General features: G+C 36.6%; 1 protein-coding gene across 3 annotated transcripts in view; it reads left to right on the plus strand.

Moving 5' to 3' along the window:
* The first annotated feature begins 1750 nt into the window (after window positions 1–1750).
* Window positions 1751–23849, plus strand: part of FSIP1 (fibrous sheath interacting protein 1) — a 172526-nt gene continuing 150427 nt past the window's right edge. The window contains exons 1-5 of one of the 3 annotated variants that reach the window (XM_072962693.1): window positions 1751–1794; window positions 7404–7536; window positions 14202–14385; window positions 17919–18073; window positions 19376–19469. In XM_072962693.1, the coding sequence (XP_072818794.1) occupies window positions 7411–7536; window positions 14202–14385; window positions 17919–18073; window positions 19376–19469 (559 nt within the window). In that variant the 5' untranslated portion in view covers window positions 1751–1794; window positions 7404–7410. Of the gene's footprint in view, window positions 2056–7403; window positions 7537–14201; window positions 14386–17918; window positions 18074–19375; window positions 19470–23849 lie in introns of all 3 variants that reach the window. The other 2 variants (XM_006201633.4, XM_072962694.1) reach the window with 2 other exon arrangements.

Raw genomic sequence — 23849 nt, forward strand, 5'->3', positions numbered from 1 at the left:
TCCAGTTCCTGGAATGTTGATCTCAACTTCTGACTCCAGAAATATGAGCATTTCTTGCTCTTACTTTTGACTTGACATCAGTGAATTTCTTCAGTTACATCTCTTTGTTGATTTCTAAAGTCTAACTCTCACAGGAGAAACAGAATTCTTTCTCCAATTTTCCTGATTTCTCAACTTATAATTATTTTTTAATTTGGAAAAACATAAATTTCCTGAGAAATGCTGGGAAGAAATTCCTGTGTAGAAACTCTAACAAGGACAGTGAGGCTGGAGCAAAGTTTACCAAGGAGCGGGTGGTAGGACTGGAAATCTAAGACAAAACAGAAGGCCTGGGCATTTAGTACCTGTTTTGTTTATTTTTATTTTTATTTTTTGGTGGGGGGAGGTAATTATGTCTCTTACTTATTTTTAGAGTAGTACTGGGGATTGAACCCAGGACCTTGTGCATGCTAAGCAACCACTCTACCACTTAAACTACACCCTCCCTTGAGGGTCTGGTCATTTGGGACTGGTGGGCACTGAAAGGATTCTGCATGCAATGGGAGCTTTGGAGAGTCCTAAGCAGAGGAGTGACATGGTTTGACAGGCTTTGAAAGTATCATTTAGGTTACCGTTTGAAAGTAGTAGGGGCAAGGAAGGCAACAGTTAGGAGGTAATCGCAAAAATCTAAGCAAGAGATGAAGGGAACATGGACCTTAATGGAAGCACTGAGGGTGGTGAGACATGGTTGGATTCTGGGTACATTTTGAACGAAGACCTGATAGGATTTATAACAAATTGTTGAGTGTGAGAGGAAGAGGAATTGAGGATGGCTTCAAGGTTTTTGGTCTGACACTGGCAGGATGCAGTTATCATTTACAGAGATGGAAAAAGTGGGGTGGGGGTTTGTTTTTTGACATCTTAACTTTGAGGCGCTTCTTACAGCAAAGTGGAGCTATCTAAGTGGAGATGTCAGGTAGTCACTTAGATAAAAGAGTGTGGAGTTCAGAGCTGCAGATAGAAATGCAGGATTTAGCAATATATAGATGACATTTACAGTCAGGTTTTTACAGCCAGCACTCCCTGAGACTGTGGCTGTGTCTGAACAACTCACTTAACCTTTGTCTATTTTATCTGCTGAAAAACTTTAAGACATATCTTACTGACCTAAAACCATAAGGCTAAAGGGTCCATGTATGTGAAAGTAATTTGTAAACTGTAAATTCCCGTTCAGACTGGAAGCAGCAGACATTGGGGGACAGTGGGTAATGATTCTAGGGATGAAGAAAATCAGTTCTGAGATTGAGGGAAATAGTTTTCATGCGGCGAGAACCAGAGAAACCACAAAAGAAAGCACAAATAGCAATTATTACCTTTTTTGGACCATAGTTCAATCTAGGCAAAACTATTTTTTATTTACGTGGCATTCAACACTTAACTAAGAACTTCACATAACATCTTTTCGAGCTGCACAGCAACGTTGTGAGGAAGCAATTATTACTGCCCCATTTTACGGAGGAGGAAACTGAGCTCAGTGGGGATTAGCGGACCTATTAACAGTAAGGGACAGAACCATTCAAGCATCTAGACAGACATCTTTGTTCCGAGTTCAACCTAAATACGGACAAACCATCCCACACCCCCACCGTCCGACGGGAAGACGGAGAAGACAGGAATGCTACTTCAGGTGCCGGGGCTCCGTCAGTATTTCCCACCGCCTCTGGCCCCCAAGTCTCGTTTCTGGACGGGTCAGCCCTTTTCCTCTCGCGAGACTGGCGTCGTGCTTCTGGTTACTAGAGGGACGGCGTTCCTGAGGTAGGCGGGCTCAGGACCGGCAGCTCCTTCCACTTTCAGAGAAGCTGTGGCGGTGGGAGAGACCCCTCCCCCTTGGGGGACAGTGGGTGACGCTGAGAGTGTCAGTGCTCTAATGACGGGACACTAGCTCCCAGTTTCCGCCCGGCAGGTGAGGGACGGCACAGATTAGGAACCGAGCGCCGTCGCCGCGCGACAAGCCAGTGAGAGGCGGGCGGAGTCGTGTCAGGCTGCTGGGCCCGGAGACTGGCTGTTAAGGAGAGGGTCAGTGAGATCGCGGGCCCAGGAGGGGGCGGGCTCGGTCGCCGGGGTCAGCAGGGGCTCGCCAGGCGGGGGAGGGAGCCCACCGGCTCACCTTCTAGAGGCTTCTACCTCCTCGAAGGCTTTGTGTTGCCAGGATATCCTCGATGAGGCAGCGAACGTCTGCCCTTAGGACCTAGTACCAAGGACTCCCGCGGTCCTTTAAGCCCCTAAGGTCTAGAATTTGTGTGAAAAATCACCAGCCATTTAAAATAGACCATAAATGGCAAAGGATGCAAGTAGGCATTTCACAGAAAAAAAATGAAAGGAGAGTAAGTAAACATTTGACTGGAGACTCAACTTCTCTCGTAATTAAAGAAAAATAAATCAAACTCACAGATAACTTTTGACCCTCATCAGATTGACAAAAAGGAAAAGTTTTTGACATAACCAGATTGGCCGGGGTTGGGAAACAGGCACTTTCATCTCAGCATACCCTGTTGGAAATGACGTAATTTGGTACCACCTTTTTGGAGGACAGTTTGGCACACTACCAAAATTTGAAACGCAGGTGTTCTTTGACTCAGCAATTCTAACTTACGAGCATATAAACAAAACTAGGCGAAGATTAGTACAAAGAGGTTAACTTAAAATTGAGGTACTCTTTATATACAGGAAAATGTACCCTTTTAATATACAGTTTTGTGAGTTTTGACAAATGCATACAGTTATGTACCTACCTCCACAATCAAGATACAGAACAGTTTCATCATTCCCCTAAGTACCCTTTTGTAGTTAACCTTCCCTACCTCCAGCCCTGGTAATAGCAGCCATTAATTTTCTGCCTGTGTAGTTTTGTCTATAACAGAATGTGTATTGGAAGCCAATACTATGGAGCCTTTTGAATATGGCTTTCTTCAATTTAGCATTAGGCAGTTGAGATTTGTCCATGTTTTGTATTAGTTTGTTCCCTTGTATTGCTGAGTGGTGCTCCATTGTATACATGTATCATAGTTGCTTATCCATTCTCTGGCTGAGGGACATTTGTGTTGTTCCCAGTTTTTGGCAATTATTAATGAAGCTGCTATAAACATTTATGTACAGTTTTTTGTGTGAATATAAATTCTCATTTCTTGGGTAGATATCCAGGACTGAGATTGTGGAGTCGAATGGCAAGTGTATGTTTAACTTTAATAAGAAAGTGCCAAGCAGTTTTGCAGCATGGCTGTCCCATTTTGCATTCTTACCAGCATTATATGAAAGTTCCAGTTGCTCCCCGAAAGTGTTAGCACTTGGTATTATTCGTTTTTTTTTTTTAATTTTTTTTCACCATTTGAATGTGTAGCATTATCTCATTGTGGTTTTATTTCAGAGTTCTCTGATGACTAATGATGTTGAATATCTCATGTGCTAATCTGCAACGCATCTTTGGTGATGAGTCTGCTCAAACCTTTGCTATTGAGTCTTGATTCTTCTTTATATATTCTAGATATAAATCCTTTATCAGATATGTGTTTTGCAGATATTTTCTCCCAATATTTGACTTTTGTGTTCTTTTTCAATAATGTCTTTTGAAGACTGGAAGTTTTAAATTTTGATGCATTCCAATTTATCAGTATTTTCTTTATACTTTTTATGTTGTGTCTAAGACGTCATCATCTAACCCACAGTCATACCTGTATGTGGTGACAGAGAAAAATCTCTGAAATATAATCAGTGGAAAAAAACAAGTTGCAAAGCACCATGCCCTTTGTGTGTGTTTGTGTTGAGGAGGAGTAGATAGGTATAAAGGATAGAAAGTTTGCATATGCCTAAAAAAAAAACGAAACCTACAAAACTTTATTAACAGGAGTTCTTGGGTGAGGGTAATTCTAACTTAAAAAATTTTTACATTCTTATGTATTGTTTGATTTTTTTCCCTCTCATGGGCAAGTATTTTTTTTCCCCCATGGGCAAGTATATTTTACAAAGTAAACGTTTAAATTAAAAACTACCATGAAATAATTTTTAGACATTAAAATCGTGAAAATAAATGTAATTCAACTTTTCTTTTTAAGGCTGGTTATTCATTATTACTAAACAGAGGAGAATTTCTTTGATTCTTTCATTCATCCAAAAGCATCAAATTACAGCAGCCATGTTTCCCCATTTTAGTTTAGGTTTTTTTTTTTTTCCATTTTTTGGTAGGGGAGGGAGATAATTAGGTTTATTTATTTGTTTATATTTGGAGGAGATACTGGGGATTGAATCCTAATGCATGCTAAGCATCCATCTACCACTTGAGCTATACCCTCCCCCCCATTTTAGTTTTAAGTATTCACAGTGATTGCATTTCTCACAAGTCTGTATGAAAAAGTTTAAATTAATCTCACTTAAAATGAATGTTATGAAAAGTTGGTATGTCTTAGTAGTGATTTATTACAATTTAGAATCTGGTCATATATCCATCTATTTAATGGAATGTCAAATACTATTCTATTTTAGAAATATCTTTAAGAAGAACATACTCATCATGTATTGTTAAGTGAGAAATATATGAATCCAATTTTGCTAAAAAGACAAAAAGCAAAAATGGAAAACAAATGTGCCAGCAATATTTAGCTCTTGGTGGTGAATATTGGGTGATTTTTATTTATTGTCAAATATACTTTAATATATTCTAGACATTTTTCCACAATAAATAAATTCTTTAATCATAAATTTAAGATATATTCAATAGAAAACTAGAAAATACATATAAGCAAGATGAAAAAAGACACAAGAACATCCATGAACCTACCAATCGAGAGCTTACCACTGTTACTTCTTTGACTTATGATTATCTTTCAGGTCCCTCTGTGTATTTCTTTAATCAGAGAAACTGGACTTGTTTTTATAAACAAGATATTGACTTCTTTCCTCCCTTCATTCCTCCCTTCCTCCCTTCCTCCCTTCCTTTCTTCCTTTCTTTCTTCTTCCTTCCTTGGTTATGCCCTCAGGCAGTTTTCTACTAGAATGTTTCTTTTTCTTATTGATTGATAAGAGCACTTTAAATATGTAAATATATTAAATTTTTGTATATTATCTATATTGCATGTATTTCCCCTGTTTTCTCATGTACCTTTTAGTTTGACACTCAAGAGCATTAAATGTTATATAATCAAATCTATTAGTCTCTTCCTTTTTGATTTATGCTCTTGATGTCATGGCTAGTAAGTCATTAACCTCATTATTATGTAAATTATCTCTATGTTTCCTTCCAGGCCCTTGGAGATTTCATATTTTACATTTATTTATTATTTTTAAAATTTGTTTTTACTTTTATTAAAATAGTATAGTCAAAAATGTGAAACTGTACTATAACATCTACAGTGGAAAAAGTAGCAATCTCTAGTCACGTCTTCCAGAGGCAAACATCTTGAACTTACAAATATTATGCTTACTTAACTGTTGTTTACTTTTATCAATTTTTGAATATTCTTTTTGATTTCCTATTATGACAGATTAGATTTTTTATACTACCTGTCCTTTTACGTTCTGTTCCCCATATACACTCAGTATAATTCAGGCATAGTATTTGGTTAAATCAACGTTCAGTGCTTATGTAATTTTAAGTAATTACCATTTGATTGTTTGCTTTCTTGTACAATGTTTTATTTTTCTTGTGGAATTTCCATGTGGTCATTGAGATTTCTTTTCAAATGCTCAAATACATCTCTAAATTCCTAATTCAATGCCCTTTATCCAGAGTTTTTTCTATACAGCTGGTTCATAAGATTGTTAGTTACATCCCTACCCATCCTGGGAACTGTGTTTTATTTAATTTATTATTTTCAGGAGCAAACATCATAGAACAAACTTATTTCTAAAGCAACTGAAATGTTTCCAGAGCCTTTTAGCTGGTCCGTGTCATTGTGGTTCCCTGTGCCTCTCCCTTTACTTACATGTATTATAACGGCTCTGCCCCTGCTTCCAACTCACTGCTCCTTGTGTAAGCTGCGGTAAGTCTCCTTGACAGGCTGCTCAGGGCATTACAAGACTTTTGGCCTTTCAGTGACTTACGCTTTTTGATTGTAACATGATGGGCCAGGGTGATCTGTCATTCTACAATAATAATGTCGGTGCCCTCCTGAGTGAGCCCAAACCCTATTGCAGAGTTTGAATAATGTTGAGATCAATGCCTTTTTCATTTGCTGAAATGCAGAGTTGACCTACTGGTCCTTTAAGCTTCAACTTCAGTGCAGTGGATAGTTGGAGGCTGAATTGTATTATCCCTCTGTGTGCCTTGGAGAAGCATCAGGTTGTTCCTGTTTGGGCTTCCTCCTGTGTTCAAAACCTCCTTGGACTCTGCCTCTGCCATTCAAAAAAAAAAAGAAAGATGAGTCATTTTATAGGATAAGAAAAGGACATTGTTGCACTTGCTGCCCCAGAGGCAGTTGCCTTTCTTCATTCTGTTATGAGAGAAGTGGTTTAATTCATAATTGACAGGAATTTAGGAAAGGATTTGCTGGGTGGGAGATATCCATTCACACGTAAAGCTAAGTATTGAGAAGGCAGACTCTGAAATTCTGTTTCTTCCATTTTACTCAGCATGCATGATACCCTAACTTTACGGACCATATCTGGAATGCTCCCCATCAAGGGCACTGTTTGGGAGGATCGATCAATCTGCAGTGCCCAAGTTTTCTCACAAGTTCAAACCAGCCTAATGTTTCCTGCATCAGAAAGCAGTCCTGGTGTGAGGCCTGTGGATGGTCTCATGGGAGAAACAGTTAAACTAGACTAGCAATGTGTGTCCCCATAATGAAAGTCTGTCCTCTTGTAGAGTAGGTTTTGTTCTCTGTTGTTTCATGGCAGAGACGGAATCATAGGTTTTAGTAGGGGAGGGTTGATAGAAGAAGGACAGTCACCCAGAGATAGGTACTCCATAAAAACTCGGTACCAAAGAGTAAAGGAGAAATCAGAGCTGAGAGGGACGCCCACGCTGAAGGCTGAGCTAGAATAAGGAAGACAAAACCAAAAGAAAGTAGAGGACTTAGCAAATTATTACAATGAAGCATGAATTGTGTCTGAGGGGTGTGGTGCTCTGTAAGGGTCTTCTCAGGTCAAGGACACAGTAAATGTTTCTCTTCGAGGCACAGGAAACCATTGAGATGGCATTCACTTATACATTCTTTTTTAAGCCGCTTTCAGAATCTAACCTCCTGGACACCTACAGTGACATAAGATGTAACGATCCATGGCCACGACATCTTTTGATGAAATTAGGGTGCTGTGGCTTTGGTAGCAGCATGTAACCCTTATAACAAAGGCTCTGAGTTAACTGCATATTAACACTAATGAGACACTTAAATGTACAAGTCATAACTTGCTTAAAATTTTGTTTATTTCAGAATATCAATGGATATAATAAAAGGAAACTTAGACGGAATTTCAAAACCAGCCTCAAATTCAAGAGTACGTCCTGGGAGCAGAGGTTCAAATGCTTCTTTGGAGGTGCTCTCACCAGAACCAGGATCCTTCAAGGTACTTTGTTGTTTAGAAATGATTTAAACTACTTCTGATCTCTAGCAGTTGGTAAACCTGTGGCTATAGTTAACATCTCATTCTAAGGTTCCTTTTTAAAAAGGTGTGTCTGGAAGTTCAGATTTCTCAGATTTTACTTTAGATCATTTAACATGAAAATACTGTTTCCTTCTTTACCTTTTTTTTTTTTTGGAGTATGGCTTGTTTGTTTACGGTTGTACTTTGTTGATGCTCATTTGTTAACTTTTTTTCTTTTGTAAGAAAGCTTTGTATTCCAACATCTACTATCACCATTGACTCTTACTATGAAAAAGATTCAGTAACTTTAAAAATACAGTTTGGGTGAAGACTATATAGTGTTTAGTAGATATATTACCTGGCCATGACTCCCTTTCTTTTCTTTAGTATTTTCTTTTTCTTTTCTTAAAGTAGCTAAACTTGATGTTTTTTGAAGAATCCATTTTTTTTTTCTCTGAGATATGGGACCATTTATTTGTTTTAAGGTAATGGAAAACAAACATTTTGAAACTTATGGTGAAAAAAAATCTTTGCAAGTTTATGAATCTTTACTCACTTATTTGATTTATGGACTAGACTCTGCATCATGAAGCTCTTGGAGTTTTTCTCCATCATGATTTAGTGCTGGAGATAGAAAGTATTCTAGGCATTTTCAGCAGAAAGGGATGGAATGCAAGAAATTCAGTTCCTCAAACTCAGTGGAAAGCCAGGATTTTTGGTTTCCAGGTCACACTACCATGGCTGAAATCCAGAGATCAGAAAGCTGCTGTTGTTGCTGCTTCTGACACTGCTGCCCATCCTCAGAACCACAGAACTGGGGACTAGACATGCAGAGATGACTGCCTTTGGTATTTCTTGCCAATTTCCTATCAGGAGTTTAGGAAGATGACTTCTACCTCACTTCTGTGGTATAAATCTTGTGCAGATGAATCTAATTGGATGAAACTGATACACATCCAGAACCCTACCTACAAGCAACTTTGTAAAATACAGCTTCTGGCTTAGCTCTCTGTTTTGTTGCATCTAATCTTGCATCATTACTATATTGTGTGTTTACTCTTGTAGCATTGTAATAAGGCTTGATATCTGGTAGGATCGTTTTCTTTTCCGGGATTATCTTAGCTATTCTTGGCTTTTATTTCTTTTTATATTTTAGAACAGCTTTTTAAGTCACATGAAAAATACTGTCGGGGTTTTGATTGAAATTGCTTTGAATTTATAGATTAATTTGGAGAAGATTTCTGACTTTATGGTATTAAATCTTCCCATTTATTAACATTGAATCTCATTGACATTTTTGTTTCTAATTAAAACATTTTACATATGACAAAATTCACTCTTTTTTTGGTGTAAGTTCTAAGTTTGGCAAATATTAGAGTGATACTATCACAATCAAGACAGAACAGTTTCATCATCATCTCTCAAAAATTCCCTAGTGCTACCCCAATCTAAACAGTCACTGAACAGTCTCTCCTACTCTTAATCCCTGGAAACTCCTGATTTGTCCTCTGTGCCTGTAGTTTTTCCTTTTCCAGAAGGTCATATGAATGAAATTAAAAAATATGTAGCTTTTGAGTTGGGCTTTTGTCTATTGGCACAGTTCATTAGAGACTCATCTCCATGTTGTTGCATGTATCAATAGTTCATGACTTTTTATTACTGAGTAGTATTCCCTTGTGTGGGTATACCACAGTTTGCTTATTTATCCCTCAGTTGAAGAATGTTTGGATTGTTTGTAGGTTTTAGTGATTATGAATAAACCTGCTATAAATATTTTCATGTTGAATTTTTGGAGGGAAAATAGGTTTTTATTTTTCTAGGGTAAATACCTAATAGTAGGATTGCTGGGTTGTATGGTAAGCGTATGTTTAGCTTAAGAAATGGTCAAACTTTTTTGTTTCCACCAGAAATTTATGAGAGTTGCAACTGCTTTGCATCCTCACTAGCAGCTGGTATTGTCAGGTTTTTTAAAATGCCATTCTAATAGGTTTATAGTAGTATCTCATTGTAGTTTTAACTAAAATTTCCCTGATGACTAATAGTGTTAAGTATATTTTTATGTGGTTATTTGATATCCACATCTTTTCTGGAAACTGTATGTTCAGAATTTTTGCTGAACTTTAAAAATTGTGTTTGTTTACTTACTATTGACTTTTGAGAGTTCTTTATATATTCTAGAATCTTTTGTCAGGTATATGATTTGTAAACATTTCCTCCCAGCCTGTAGCTTGACTTTTCATCCTTTTAACTGTCTTTTGAAGAGCAATTTAAAATTTTGTTAAGTGCAATTCATCAATTTTTTTTCTTTTAAGAATTGTGTTTTCTGGTTGTATCTAAGAACCTTTTGACTAACCCAAGTTCCCAAAGATTTTTTTCTATGTTTTCCTTTGAAAGTTTTATAGTTTTATATTTTACATTTAGATACTTGTGGCCTCTTATTGCCAGTGAGAAGGCTTTTGTAAGCCCAATATTTATTCCAGTGTGGGCTGTGTAGTTTAGATATTTTTTCTCTGGTTGCTTTAATTTTTTTCTCTTTGTCTTTAGTGTCTACTGTTGCTCACCTAAGTATGGATTTATTTAATTTATTTAATTGCTCCTTCTGGAGACTAGTACTTCTTCAGTCTAAGGATTTGTGTGTTTCTTTTTTTTTTTTTTAAACTTCTCAGCCATTGTGTTTTCACAGGTTTCAAATATTGCCTGCTTTTTTTTTTTTTCTATTTTGTCATCCTGGAAGTGCAATTAAATGTCTGTCCAGACTTTCCCTTCTATCCTTCATGTCTCTAAAAAATTTTTCTTAAATTCATTTATTTCTCTGTTCTTCATGCTGGGGAATTTTCAATATATATTTTCTAATTTTTGAATTCTTTCGTATACTATGGCAAACCTACTCGTTAATCCATCCACTGAATTTTTAACCTTAAGGATATATTTAAAATTTCTTGATTTCTTTTTGGTTTATTTTCCAATCTGTCTGTTCTTTACAGTATCTTGATCTTGTGTTTTTTGGATTCTTTTTTTTTATACCCTTTAAAATATTTATATGATTATCTTTATCAACTTTTTAATGTCTTAAGTTCCTTTGTTTATTATGATCTTGCTTATTGTTGGTCATTTATTCATGGCTTTTGAACTTCTGGAATATAAATTTAAATTTTGGGAATTTTATGGAGCCTGATTTAAAACTATGCCTTCCAGAACAAGTTTCTGTTTGCTTCTACCAGATTCCTCAGAGATATCACTGACGTGATTTTTTTTTTTTTTTTTGCTCAGTTTCATCTTTAAGCATTCCATAGCCCAGGGATAATATAAATTGGAATCCAAACCCACATGAAGCATGACCCTGTGGTTGCACATTCTCAGGGAAGACTATTTCCCACTTGGAACCCAGACACATTTTGTACTTTCATCCTGTAATTTTGGATAGGTGTGCTTTTCAAGTCTACCATCTCACCGAGGATGTGCCTTTTTGAGGGATCCAGCTATATGAAGCAGGAGAGGGAAGGTTCCTTTCCCTGTTGTCTTGCATGGGTCCGAGGCCTAGTCTCCTATCTCAGCTTGGGTGGCAAAGCCCAAGCCCGTAGCTTTCTGAGGCCTGCACAATCTCATTTGCCTTCCTTGTCACTCCCACCCCCACCCACACTGGGCAGCTACTTTAAGGACTGAAAAGATTCCTGTTCCAGCTTTCAGTCTCCTTTTGGATTATGTTCACTGGTAGTCTCCCTAATGATCTTGTGAATTTAATTATGGATTTCTAAGTAGATGGGAAGTTTCAGTTTATTCAGTTTTCCTTATAGCACAAACTGGAATCTCAAAATAATTTTAGATTCTTTGGTCCCAAGTATAGTGATGATAAGCCTAATCTCAGGAGTCATGGGTTCTAATTAGTCTCCGCTGACAACGTTTTATGTGATTTTGGGCAAATTCGACTCTCTGCTAGTTTCCTCATCTATTCAAAGGAGTAATAATACTATCCACCTTATAGGCATGTTTTGAGGATGAAATGAGATAAAATATCTAAAGATTTTATAAGTGACTAGCACCTAGTAAGTATTTAATACATCTTAGCTATTTGGTCCGTCCTTCCTACGTTATTATTCACACCATTCAGCATAAAGTCTGGCATATAGTAGGTATTCACAAAATATATGTTCAACACATTCGAAAGGGCAGTTTTACGATTTCATGTAGGTAGGATAATATACAAAGACCTGACAAATTTTAGATTAGCATAGAATTAGTATTTCTATTTACATATTCCTGGGTGATGACTTTTTAATGCAACAACTTCACAATATTGACACATGTATTTTAATACATAGATTACTATTGCTGTCTTGAAAACATCAGCAATCATTTCAAGTCAGATTTTATTTGAAGCTACCAAGCTGTAGTTCAAACTCTAGCATATTTATTAACCAACAGGGACTTTGATACTTATATCAAAAGCAAGCCTTCCTAAAGTTCTGATTTATGTTAATCAAGTTCATAGAAAATCAATAAGGTTTGTCTTAGGTTGGGGAAGAAAGCCACAGACATCTTGCAGGTTGACTGCTACTTACAAATGATTCAGTGTCTATAAAACCTTATGCATTGTCTAAATAATAAATCGTGGAATTTTGATTAGTTTATTGCTTATTTGTCTTTTATTAATTTCTTACCAAAAATTTATGTATGGCAGAAAGTAAGTTTAAAATACTAGAGTTTTAATGAAATTTCTGTAGTAATGATATATTTCTTATGCTAAGAATTTTGGTTTGTTGTTGCTTCTGAATATTTTTCTTGAAAGAGCCAATAGTTGTAATTTGTGTAAAAGTCTCATGGCTTTCAGGTAGGGATCTAATTGTGAGGAAGGGTTTTTATAGGGTATTTACTTTTCCTGGGATTGACATGGAGATGAAGTGGAGGATGTGGAGCAAGGGAAAAGGGAGATTGAATGTGGCTTTGAGAATGAAGAAGAAAGAAAGATCATAGACTTTGGCCACAGGGTAGAAGATCAGGAGAGTTAGGAATAGGGAGGCCAGTCGACAATGGGATGGAGAAGATGGTTGGTGCTGGTGGGGTTGGGAATTGTGGGTAAGACTGTGAAATGGGCAATGCTGGCCTTTTCTTCTCTAGTTTCATCTTTTTGCCTCATTGCTTCATAGAATAAGAACATGCTAAGAGTTAGGGTCATATAAGATGATATATGTGAAAGATCTTTGTGTATCCTGAAGTGTGCTACCTAAGAATATTGCTAACATCTAGTTATGTTTCCCCTCTATAAAAACTCATTCTCAGCAAAAGGTAGGCTACGTTCATTTATGCCAGGATGTGAATTACTGACAGTGCTTGTGTGAACTCTCCCAGCAATTTCAGCATTTTCACAGACCTTTGTAGCCTCAAGGCTATTATGGAATTTTAGGCTCTATCTGGCCTTTGACAGAAGTTTGTTTTTGAACAGGGAGCCCTCATTACCACCTCCAAGATCACATAAAGTAGGCATTGTTTTGCTTGTTCGTAAATTGGGCCTCCATTAGTTTCATTCCCTACTCAATCTGTTTTCTTCTCTGTTAAATAAGGGTAGTAATGCCTATACCATAGGATCATTGTGAGGAGTGAATGGGGCAGTGTGTATAAAGTACTCAGCACAGGACCTGGTCAACAGTAATTCCTCAGTAAATGTTGGCTATGATTTTTATACCGCTGACTCAGCTTAGTTCTGCTGGGGTTAATGTCCTAGCTGAGGTGAATAGAGATGCTCATGCAGTCCTGTATCCCTGGAAGTTTAATTCTCAGTACCATTTACAGTCTGTCCTGGAGATTCACAAGGGGGCACAGACTAGAGGGGTTGAGTGTTAACCACAGTGGTGCAGAGTGAGCATAAAAGCCACCAAGGGCTGAACCCTGAAGGGCTGGAGCAGACAGTCCCTAGGTTGGAGGGAAAGGCACACCTCTCAGAAGTGGCTGACCCACTCTCCCTGAGGTTCTCCCTCTCCTGTGGGCTGTTTTCCCTTCTGCTGTGATCCTCAGTGCCACGCGCAGCCATCAGGGCCCTAGGATCCCGGTTTTTTCCTGGTGCAGCTGTGGATGTCTGTTCTTGTCTTCTCTTAGGAAAACACAGCTGCACCAACTGGTGGCTTCAAAATGAACTTTGCTAAAAATGGAAAGAGAAATCGAAATAAAATAGAAAAACTGTGACAAGCATAAAAATTATTCACCAGATAACATGGTTCTGATTTGAAGAACTCCATGAGAAGCAAATCTCAGTTCAGACTTTTCTCTTGGCAGCTGTTCAGTAGCTGCACGGGGCTAGTGGCTATCGTTTTGGACAACCCCACTCTAGCCCTTGACTCTTCATCCTTGTGTCAGCTCAGGGAGCAGGGACTATTCACACCTTATCCTCAGGGCCATTCTCTTTGGGACTGATTCCTGACCCTTCTCTGTTATTGCTAGAAATTGCTGGGGAGTGGTGCATATTACATTGTTGGCAAATGTTAAATTTAGTGTGTGTTTAAATTACATTTAGGTAAGTGTTACATTTCTAGAATAATTTAATGTTGCTGTATGTATGTATGTCCTCACATATACTCACATTAGTGTTAAATAGGCTAGAAGTTTTTAACAAATACATTATTTTTAAAAACTCTTTCTTTGGAATTAATTTTTAGGTTGGTACTGCAGTCAATTTGAACTCTGGTAAAGAGAGCCACTCAGAAAGCAATAATACAGAGGAAAGTAGAAACAGTAATGATGATAAAGGCGAAGACTACTCTGAGAAAATACAGTTGGCTGAAGAGGGGTCAGATGAAGATCTGAACTTGGTTCAACATCAGATAATCCCTGAATGTTCAGGTAGGATAATCACTTGGTGATTGGCTGATGATAATTATAGATACCCTAATTAACATTTTAGAACTACATATGTTTTTTATCAACTAAGTAGAAATAATAATTAAAAAGAGACATGCTTTTTGTGAGCAAGCAAATTATCGCTTTTTTATAAGACTATTGAGTTCTTAAATACACTTAGTATTTTAAAATAATAATAATATAATATAGAAAAATAATAAAATATGTCATTTAGTAAAATGTTATTGTAGTCATTTTAGATTAATCCAGTAGGAAGTATTTCTGCACTTTATGACATGATTTTTTTTGATCTTTTTGATGATTAAAATTACATAATAAAATATATCCTGTAATTTATAAATACCTTTTTAAGGGATAATCTCATTTGATCTTACTAACTTTTATTTTTTAGAAATTAAAAAACTTTTTATTTTTAACTTTTTAAAATGAAAGTACTGGGGATTGAACCCAGGAACTCATGCATGCTAAGCATGCACTCTACCACTGAGATATACCCCACCAATCTTAATAATTTTTGGATTTTAAGAGACTTCCTTTTTTCATGGTTATTAAATTAATACCAGTCCGAGTGAATCAGAGCAGCAGTTCTCAAAACATGGACTGCAGAGCCCTCGGTGAGGCGGGGAGTCTCTGAGAGCCTTTCAGGAGCTCTGCAAAGTAAAAACTACTTTCATTGTGACACTGATAGATCAGTAATGTAGTTCATTATAATAATGAAATAATGCTATTTGCCTTTTTGCCCATTGAATGGACAGTTTCACTGATGGTACAAAAGCACTGGTGGGTCAAATTGCTGGTGGTTTAGTGTGAATCAAGGCAACGACATGAAATTGTTCTAGTAGTCATTGTCTCCTTCATGACCAGGCACGGGCAGAGAAAAGAAATAGCTAGTGTCACTTAAGAGTGTCCTTGATGGAGCAGTAAAAATTTTAATTTCTATTTCATCTTGACCTTTGAGTATACATCTTTTTACTATCCTGTGTGTTAAAATGGGGACTACATATAAAACAGTTCTATTGGATACCAGAATGTGAAGATTGTGTTGAGGAAAAGTATTCATGTGATAGTTTAAGCTGAGAGCTCAATTGGCCACTTTTCAATGGGACATCATATTAACTTGAAAGAATGACTGGTAGACAAACTGTTATTGTTCAGACTTAGGTATTTGGCAGACATTTTTAAAAAAATGAAATGGGCTTATTACTTAAAGGAAAACAACTGACAGTATTTTTTGTTGGTGGTAAAATTTGATCTTTCAAGTGAAAAATTAGAATCTTGGAAAACTTGTGTATGTCACCATGAGCTTCCCAGTACTTCGACTTTTCCAATGAAAATTGGTGGCAATATTAACAAATGTGTTTTTTTGATATTGTATATTGAAATGTGTTAATATGTTGAAGGTCTGCATGATTCTGCAAACCACTATTTTCCAAATGGCCAATGCAGGGTAAAAGATCCATTGAACATGAACAATAGATCCATGGATTTTAATGGAGCAAAAACAAAAAGCTCACTGATAGGGTTACAGATTTCATATTACAACTAACCTTTAAGAAACTAGCCCTTGTCCAATTTTGACGTACTATCAAAGAAGAATAACTGCAATTATCTGAAAAGGCTATTAAATTTCTCCTCCCCTTTCCAACTACATGTCTGTGTGAGGCCAAATTTTCTTAAATACTTTTAACTGAAACAACAGATTACAATGGATTGACTGTAGAAGCAGATGTGAGAATCTGTCTTCTATTAATCCAGATATTAAAAATTTAAAGCTTTGCCATTCTTCCCAAAGATTATTTTGGAAAATATAGTTGTTTGTCATAAAATGTTACATTTATTATTTTAAAATGAATACATATGTGCAATATTTTTCAGTTTTGATTTCTAATATGGTAATTATTAATAGGTATAACTCATAGACAAAAGCTACTTTGGGTTCTCAGTAATTTCTGAAGCTGTAAAGTGAAATTGAGATCCTAAACTTTGAGAAGTGCTGATTCAGAGTTATGTTTGGGATGGGACCAGCTCTCAGGCCAGGTGACTCAGGGTTAGTTATCAGGAAACAGTTTACTAGAGTTGAAATTAGCTATTGGCCCCATTTACATTATATTTGTTTCTGCTGTTTCAGTACTGCATGAGTTACTTCAAAATGCCTGCTGTGTAGACTCCGTATGTACGCGTAGCCTGAGAATGGTAGGGTTGGCAGTTGGGAATTAGAACTAGAGGCTGTTGCATTCCAAGTATGTGTGCAGTAAGATTTGTAGAGCCTCCTGATTACTAAGATCATTATTCTTTTTGGTTGTTTGTTCCTCTAAAAATATCTCATTTTCCTTAAAAAGGAAGTGATATCTTTTAAGGAAACATCGCTGGATTGCTTGGATCTTCAAAAGTTGTAAAATTTGGCTTTCCTTAGCATGATAAGCCATTTCTAATGATTTAGTTTGGGTGGATAAGACTTTAGAACCTGAACATTTATGCTCATTGCCAAATTATCACCTTTCATCTGACTTCACAGAGGAATTGTCTCCTGGTGGTGAAGAGCTTTGGCTCTACAGTCAGACAGATTTGGGTGGAAACTGACTCTGCCATTTACTAGATACAAGATGATTTATCTTGGACATGTATGTAACTCAGTTACAAATTATTCTTAGTTTACTAATTTGTGAAATAGGATGATAATTATGCCATCTTGCTGGTTTATGGTGAGGGTTAAATGAGATAATGCATATAAATAAAGCATTTAAGACTGTGCCTATCAGGTAACTATAAATGTTAGCTGCTATTATTAACACTATCATTAATCATAATGATAATTATAATTATTATTATTAATATCATTAATCATAATTATAAGTTAAAACTTGAATGATGGAAATTCTAAAGAGTTCTAATGTCAAATAAGTTACCAACATTTATCCACAACTCAAGATCCTTTTTATGTACTTCAAGGAAATAGGACAAATGGGAGGGACATAGATTAAAGTCTGTTTTTGGTGTACTTTTTAGAATTTGTTTCTAACATGTTGGAATCACTCTGTGTCTCTTAATGACATGCTACATTTTGCTGTAGCTATTTGTGTACATGACTTCTCTTTCAGCTAGTCTGAAGCCACTTTAGGATAGGGTCTTTGTCTTACTCCTTATTTTCAGTCATGAATATAGAAGCTATAGCAGAATGAAGGAGAAAGAATTTGGGACTTAGATTCATATGAGACCCTCTTCTGAATTCAGTGCTATTTGAATTTATTAGCTATTTGAAAGGACCCGATTATCTCAATAGGAAAATAGAGATAAATGTGTATTTCACATTGTTGTTAGATAATTTTATGAACAATTATATGTGAAAACACCTTGTAAATCAAGATATGTGACACCAATGCTAGTTATTACCATCAGCCATAAACCCATTTGTTGAATGAAAGAACAAATAGTAAAAACAAAACAGAAAGAGAAAAAGCTTTAAGACTTTACTAAACTTCAAGCTCATTCCTTCTATATCATTCAACATAATATAGATGAATCTGAATTAAAAGAATTAGATTCTCAACTTCAAGATGCTATTGAGAAGATGAAGAGGCTTGATAAGATATTGGTGAAGAGACAATGTAGAGAAAAAGAAATTAAGAAGCGAGGTCTAGAATTGAGAATAAAGCTGTGGGAAGAACTGAAGGTAAGAATTGGAAAACCGTATGCTGACATGTAAGAAACAACTTCCTCCGAGATGAGTAAGAAAAGGGTGGACTCTGGTAGTGTTAGTGTGGTGGGGGAGTGGTGAGGGAGGTGGATTTCTGGAGCTGGAGAAGGTGACTTTGCAGCATTCCAGATTCCAGGCGCTGCACTTGTGTGTTCACTCCCCACGGACAGCAGACAGCACAGTAGGCTTCTCTTACCTGTGTCTGGCTGAGGCTCCTCTATCTCTGGAATAGAAAGGGATGTGGTACCTACTTTCTATCAAGTAGGTTTGTCTGCTTTTTCTTCAGCAAGCTTCCAGTTTGGAGAAAAATACACAAATACACAAAAATTTCACCCCCTGGTTTCCATTATTATTTGCATAAACTTTTGTGACAAACAAGCAGGGAGTTGACTGTTTCCCATGCTGGTCAAGGTCTCTTTGGGAAGCTGTGAAGTGCTTGTGGTTTGTGACTATGCTCTGTTTACTTCTGTCTTAATGAATTTCTAGTGCTCAATTAACTTCCCTTGGCCTCCTTGGACCTTTTGTTCTCTGTAGTATTGAGGGGTGGAAGTTGACCAGGTGTTGGTACTGACTTCATGTGTAGCGATTAGCTTATATTTGAACTTTGCGCCTCAAAGGAGAGCACTTTTAAGGTAAGGAACATTGTAATAACAGATTTATTGCTTTTGATAAATCCCTCCTTGATTAATTGACCGATTTCTGAAGAAATTTCCTGGACGATGAGATGAATTAATAATGAGATAATTAAGAATACATTTTTACAAGGTTCCCTCGATGGCCAGGTGGAAAAAAGGAATATATAAAGTACGGTGCTTTAAGCTAGAGAAGTAATTTGTGTGAATTTTTTAGCAGAAAAAGTTAGCTTGTCACTTATTTCTATTGAATCTCAAAGCAAATTTTAACTGGCTTGGAGATATGAATTATAACTGTAATCATGATAAAATATAGCATCAATTTTGAAATGCCTGAAATTGTAATTTGATGACGTACCTTTAGGTTACTCATTAGTTATAGAAACATTTAACAGAAACTTAAGATACTTTAAACAGGGTAATCATATAATGATAAACATATTTCAGCTCTATCTGGGAATATTCATTGATAGAATTTTGACGAAACAGGAAACATTAGCAGATTTCTTAATTAAAGGAATAAAAATAACCTGAGACTTCTCATTTATATGCACATGGTTGGAAACCGTGTTGAAATTTTCAAAAATACCAATAAGTATAGTTGCCTTCTTTTCCTATGTTTAAAATTTTACTTCTTTTTTATTAGTCTGCAAAAAATAGTGAAGCTTTGCAAAGTAATGAGGAGATGGAAAATACAAAAAAATTTCTAGCTTTGACTGCTGCATCAGAAGAAACTGTTGGTGAGTAAAATTGATTCATCTTTTTTTTTTTTTTGTCTCAGAGTCATAGAATATTTGGGTTAAAGTAAAATTCCCAATTCATTATTTTTTCTGTTTCTTTGAGTTTAACTCTTCTTTAGGGGAAATCATCACGTTAGATAGGACTATATGGAACTACCCAGAGCTTGGATATGTTTCAGAGTCTTCTAGGTGTCTGCTCAAAGGTGAGGGGGACAGGGCAGTGAAAAATTGGGAAATAGACAAAGTATGTCTTCGCCTTTCCTTCCTGTGCCTCTTAGATCCCTGTAGACACCCAGTTTATGCAGACAGTCCCCTGAATGCCTAAGATCATCCCACGAGGTGTCTCACTCAGGCCTCTACAACCTTTCACAAAAATTCATTACTGATTTGTCCTTTCCCTGCTCTCTCACAGTCTGGCTTTATGAGACCAGTCAATTAATTCTCCTCATGTGTTCCTATTTCTTCTCCTTGTGTGGATATACAGTTGACCCTTGAACAACATAGTGGTTAGGAGCACCAACCCCTGTACAATTGAAAATCCAAGCGAACCTGGGCAGTTCAAACTTATGTAGTTCAAGGGTCAGCTGTGTATTTGTGATTGTCCTCTTCCTCCTCCTTCTTTTCCTTCTTCCTTCTTCTTTTTCTTCTTCTACAGAAGTACTGTGGAATCATATAGCCTATTTTAACCTACTTAAATGCTGTTGAATGTTTTAGTGATTGGGATGCAGTTGGTATTTTTTGGCAGGACACTTTTAAAATCCTTTCACCTACATCATGGAAATGGTCATATAGTACTGCTTGGGCATTAGGCTGGCTCCAAGCAGGGGCCTCTGATTTCTCTGAGAATCCTAGAATCCATTTGTCTTTTACAAAGTGAGTAACATTTTAGAATCCCAAGGACCCAATTCAGGCTACTACAACTTTTTAGCATGAGTTTTGATGTGGATGAGATTTCCTTCAGGTTGGTTTCTTTCCGAACCCAGCACTGAGAACTCAGAAACTACATGGGCCTCTTTTTATGCAGAGAGACAATGATGCTGGCCAGTTCCCACCCATAGTGAGTTCGCTAAAGATCCCCAACATTCATGTCCACCAGAAACCTCAGAATGTGACATTATTTGGAAATAGGATCTTTGCATATGTAGTTAAGATAAGGTTATCCTGGAGTAGGGTGGGCCCTATATCCAATAACTCATGTCCTTATAAGAGGAGACACAGAGACATAATGATATAGGGGAGAAGACCACGTGACGCTAGAGGCAGAGATTGGAGTAATGTAGCTACAAGCCAGGTAACACCAAGGATTCCTGGGAGCCACCAGAAGCCAGGAAGAGGCAAGGAAGGATTCTTCCCTAGTGACTTCAGAGGGAGCATGGTTTTCCCAACACCTTTATTTCAGATGTCTGGATTACAGAACTGTGGCAGAATAAACTTCTGTTGTTTTCAGTCACCCAGTCTATAGTATTTTGTTACAGAAGCCCTAGAAAATTAATACACTGACTTCAGTGAAGTCACCAGAGGTATGAATGAAGGAGCAACCTTGCACATTTCATCCCTAGCGAGGACGGTGTAGAGAATAGCCAAGGCTTTGTGGGTGGCCTTCATGGAGCTTCTCCAGACGTCCTCAGCCAAATGCAGCCACCCCAGCTGAGACCCCATTCATGATGGAACAGAGATAAATTGTTTCTGCCATGCCCCTCAGCTGACTGACCCACAGAATCATGGGCATAGTAAAATAGTCATTGTTTTATGCCACTACATTTTTTTTTCTTTTTATTTAGAAATAATTTTAAACTTACAGAAAAGTTACAAAATAATACATAGAGTTCTCATACACTTTTCACCCAGCTTCCCCTAATGTTAGCATCCTGTATAACCACAGTCAAATGATCAAAGTTAAAAAATTAATATTGGTACAATATTATTCATTATTGGAAGATCTTCTTCCCATTCATCAGTTTTTCCTCCAATGTCCTTTTTATTTTCTAGTATCTGATCCAGGACCCCATATTGCATTGAGTTGTCATGTCTCCTTAGTCTTCTCCAGTTTCTCGCAGTTCCTCAGTCTTTCCTTATCTTTCATGGTCTTGACACATTTGGAGAATATTGGTTGGTATTTTGTAAAATATCCTTCAATTTCGGTTTGTATGATGTTTTCTCTTGATTAGATGAGGGTTAAGCATTTTTATCAAGAATACCCCAGAAGTTGCGTTTTCTCAGTTGATCGCACTCGGGGTACCTAATGTTGATGTATTTTATTACTGGTAATGTTAACCTCCAAAACTTGGTTGAGGTGGTGTCTGCCAGCTTTCTCCACTGCAAAGTTACTATTTTCCTTTAGCAGTTAATAAATATCTTGAGGGAGATGCTTTAAGCCTATGCAAATATCCTGGTCCTCTCCAAACTTTCACTCACTAATTTTAGCATCCATCAGTAAATTTTGCCTGCAGTAATTATTACTCTATGTCCCTAAATTTTGGGTGACTTTATGTAACAATAGGTAACTGGAGTGATTTTCATCAGCATTATTTTCAGTGACTGTATATTAATTCACTATATGGTTGTACCATCATTTGCTTGACTAATACCCTGTTAAACATGTAGATTACTTCCTTTGTTTTCCAGTTTTTTTTCAATTATACACAATGCTGTAGTAACGTTCTTAGGCAATTATTTCCTTATTACCTTTTGTGGTAGGCCAAAAAAATGCACCCCTCCCCCCAAGATATCCATGTCGAATCCCTAGAAGCTGTGAATGTTATCTTATTTAGAAAAAGGGTCTTTGCAGATATGACTAAATTCAGGATTTTAAGATGAGGAGATAACCCTGGAATATGAAGGTGGGCCCTAAATGCCATCATAAATATTCTCATAAGAAGGAGGCAGAGGGAGAAGAGATACAGAGAAGAGAAAAGGTGATGTGAAGATGAAGGCAGAGTGGAGTGGTGTGGCCTCAAGCCAAGGAATGTTGGTACCACCAGAGACTGGAAGAGGCAGGGAACAGAATCTTTCCTAGAGCCCCTGGGGGGAGTGTGGCCCTACTAACACCTTGATTTCAGACTTCTGGCCTCCAGAACTGTGAGAGAATACATTTCTATTGTTTTAAGCAACCAAGTCTGCATTTATTTGTGACAACAGTTACAGGAATCTAATATACATCTTTAAATAAATTCCTCTAAGAGAAATTACTTAGTCAAAGAAATTGGACTTTAAATTTAAAGATTTTTATCCATACTGATTTATTGAAAGGTTATACCAATTTAGCTTCCCACTAACACTGTATCTGAGGCATTATTTTCCTATACCTGCTGCAACATTGGACTTTGTTTTAAAGCTTTGTTAATTGAAAATGGACTCATGGTAATTTGTATCTCTCTGATAATCAGGCAAGTTGAATATTTTTTCATTTCACATTTTATGAACTACTTGTTCTTTTATAAAGTAAAATGTTCCTTTTTATTAATTTGAAGGATTTCTTGACATATTAAGGAGACTAATTCTTTGTAAGAAGTATCAAAAACACTTTTTTCTAACTTATTTTTCTTTTGTTTTATGGTATTTCTTAACATTTGTATTAGTTAAACCAGTCATTTCTTTTGTTATCGTTAATTGTTGCTCTGCTTACAAAAAGGCCTTTTCCACTTTCAGATTATATAAAAATTTACCTGTGGTTTCCTTCAGTACTGTTATTATTTTATGGAATAATTTAAAATGTCAGTCTACTTGGAATTTGTTTTGGTGTCACATATGAGGTAGATTATTTAGTTTTTTTTTTTTTTCCAACTTGTTACTGGTTATTTGAAGACCTTTTATTGGATAATCCATAGTTCCCACTTATTTGGAATGCTAACTTTATCATGCACTAATTGGGTCTATTTTTCTAAGCTTTCAGTTCTTTTCCATTAATATTTCTGTCTGCTGATATTAGTATTGTTTTGTCATAGCTTTGTCATACCTTTTATTAGGACAGATATATTGCTGTCTTTTTCAAAAAGGTTTTTGGAATAACATGTTTTCTTAAGCTTGTTTTTCTCTGTGAAAGTTGTTCAGCAATGACAACATTATTTAAGAAAAAAGACTGCAGAACACTTGAAACCTATAGCTTATAAAATGTGTTTTTACTAATTTAAATGTCTGAAGACTATTGTATGAAGATAATCTCTCTCAAAAAGTACAACTTCTTATATTTTCTTTACTGTCTCTCAGTAATTGTACACCTTTCTAGAATTCAGACTACACTCCTTATTCTAGTGAAAGAACACAGACAGTGTCAGGAATGTGATTCTGGATGTAATAGTATCTCAGCATCTGTATTTTAGAAAGCAGGAGCTAAATGCTGATTTCTCCAGTGAGGCATTTCTAAGAAGCCATACCTGCTTG

Source organism: Vicugna pacos, chromosome 6, assembly GCF_048564905.1.
Source record: "Vicugna pacos chromosome 6, VicPac4, whole genome shotgun sequence".
In the NCBI taxonomy this organism is placed as follows: domain Eukaryota; kingdom Metazoa; phylum Chordata; class Mammalia; order Artiodactyla; family Camelidae; genus Vicugna; species Vicugna pacos.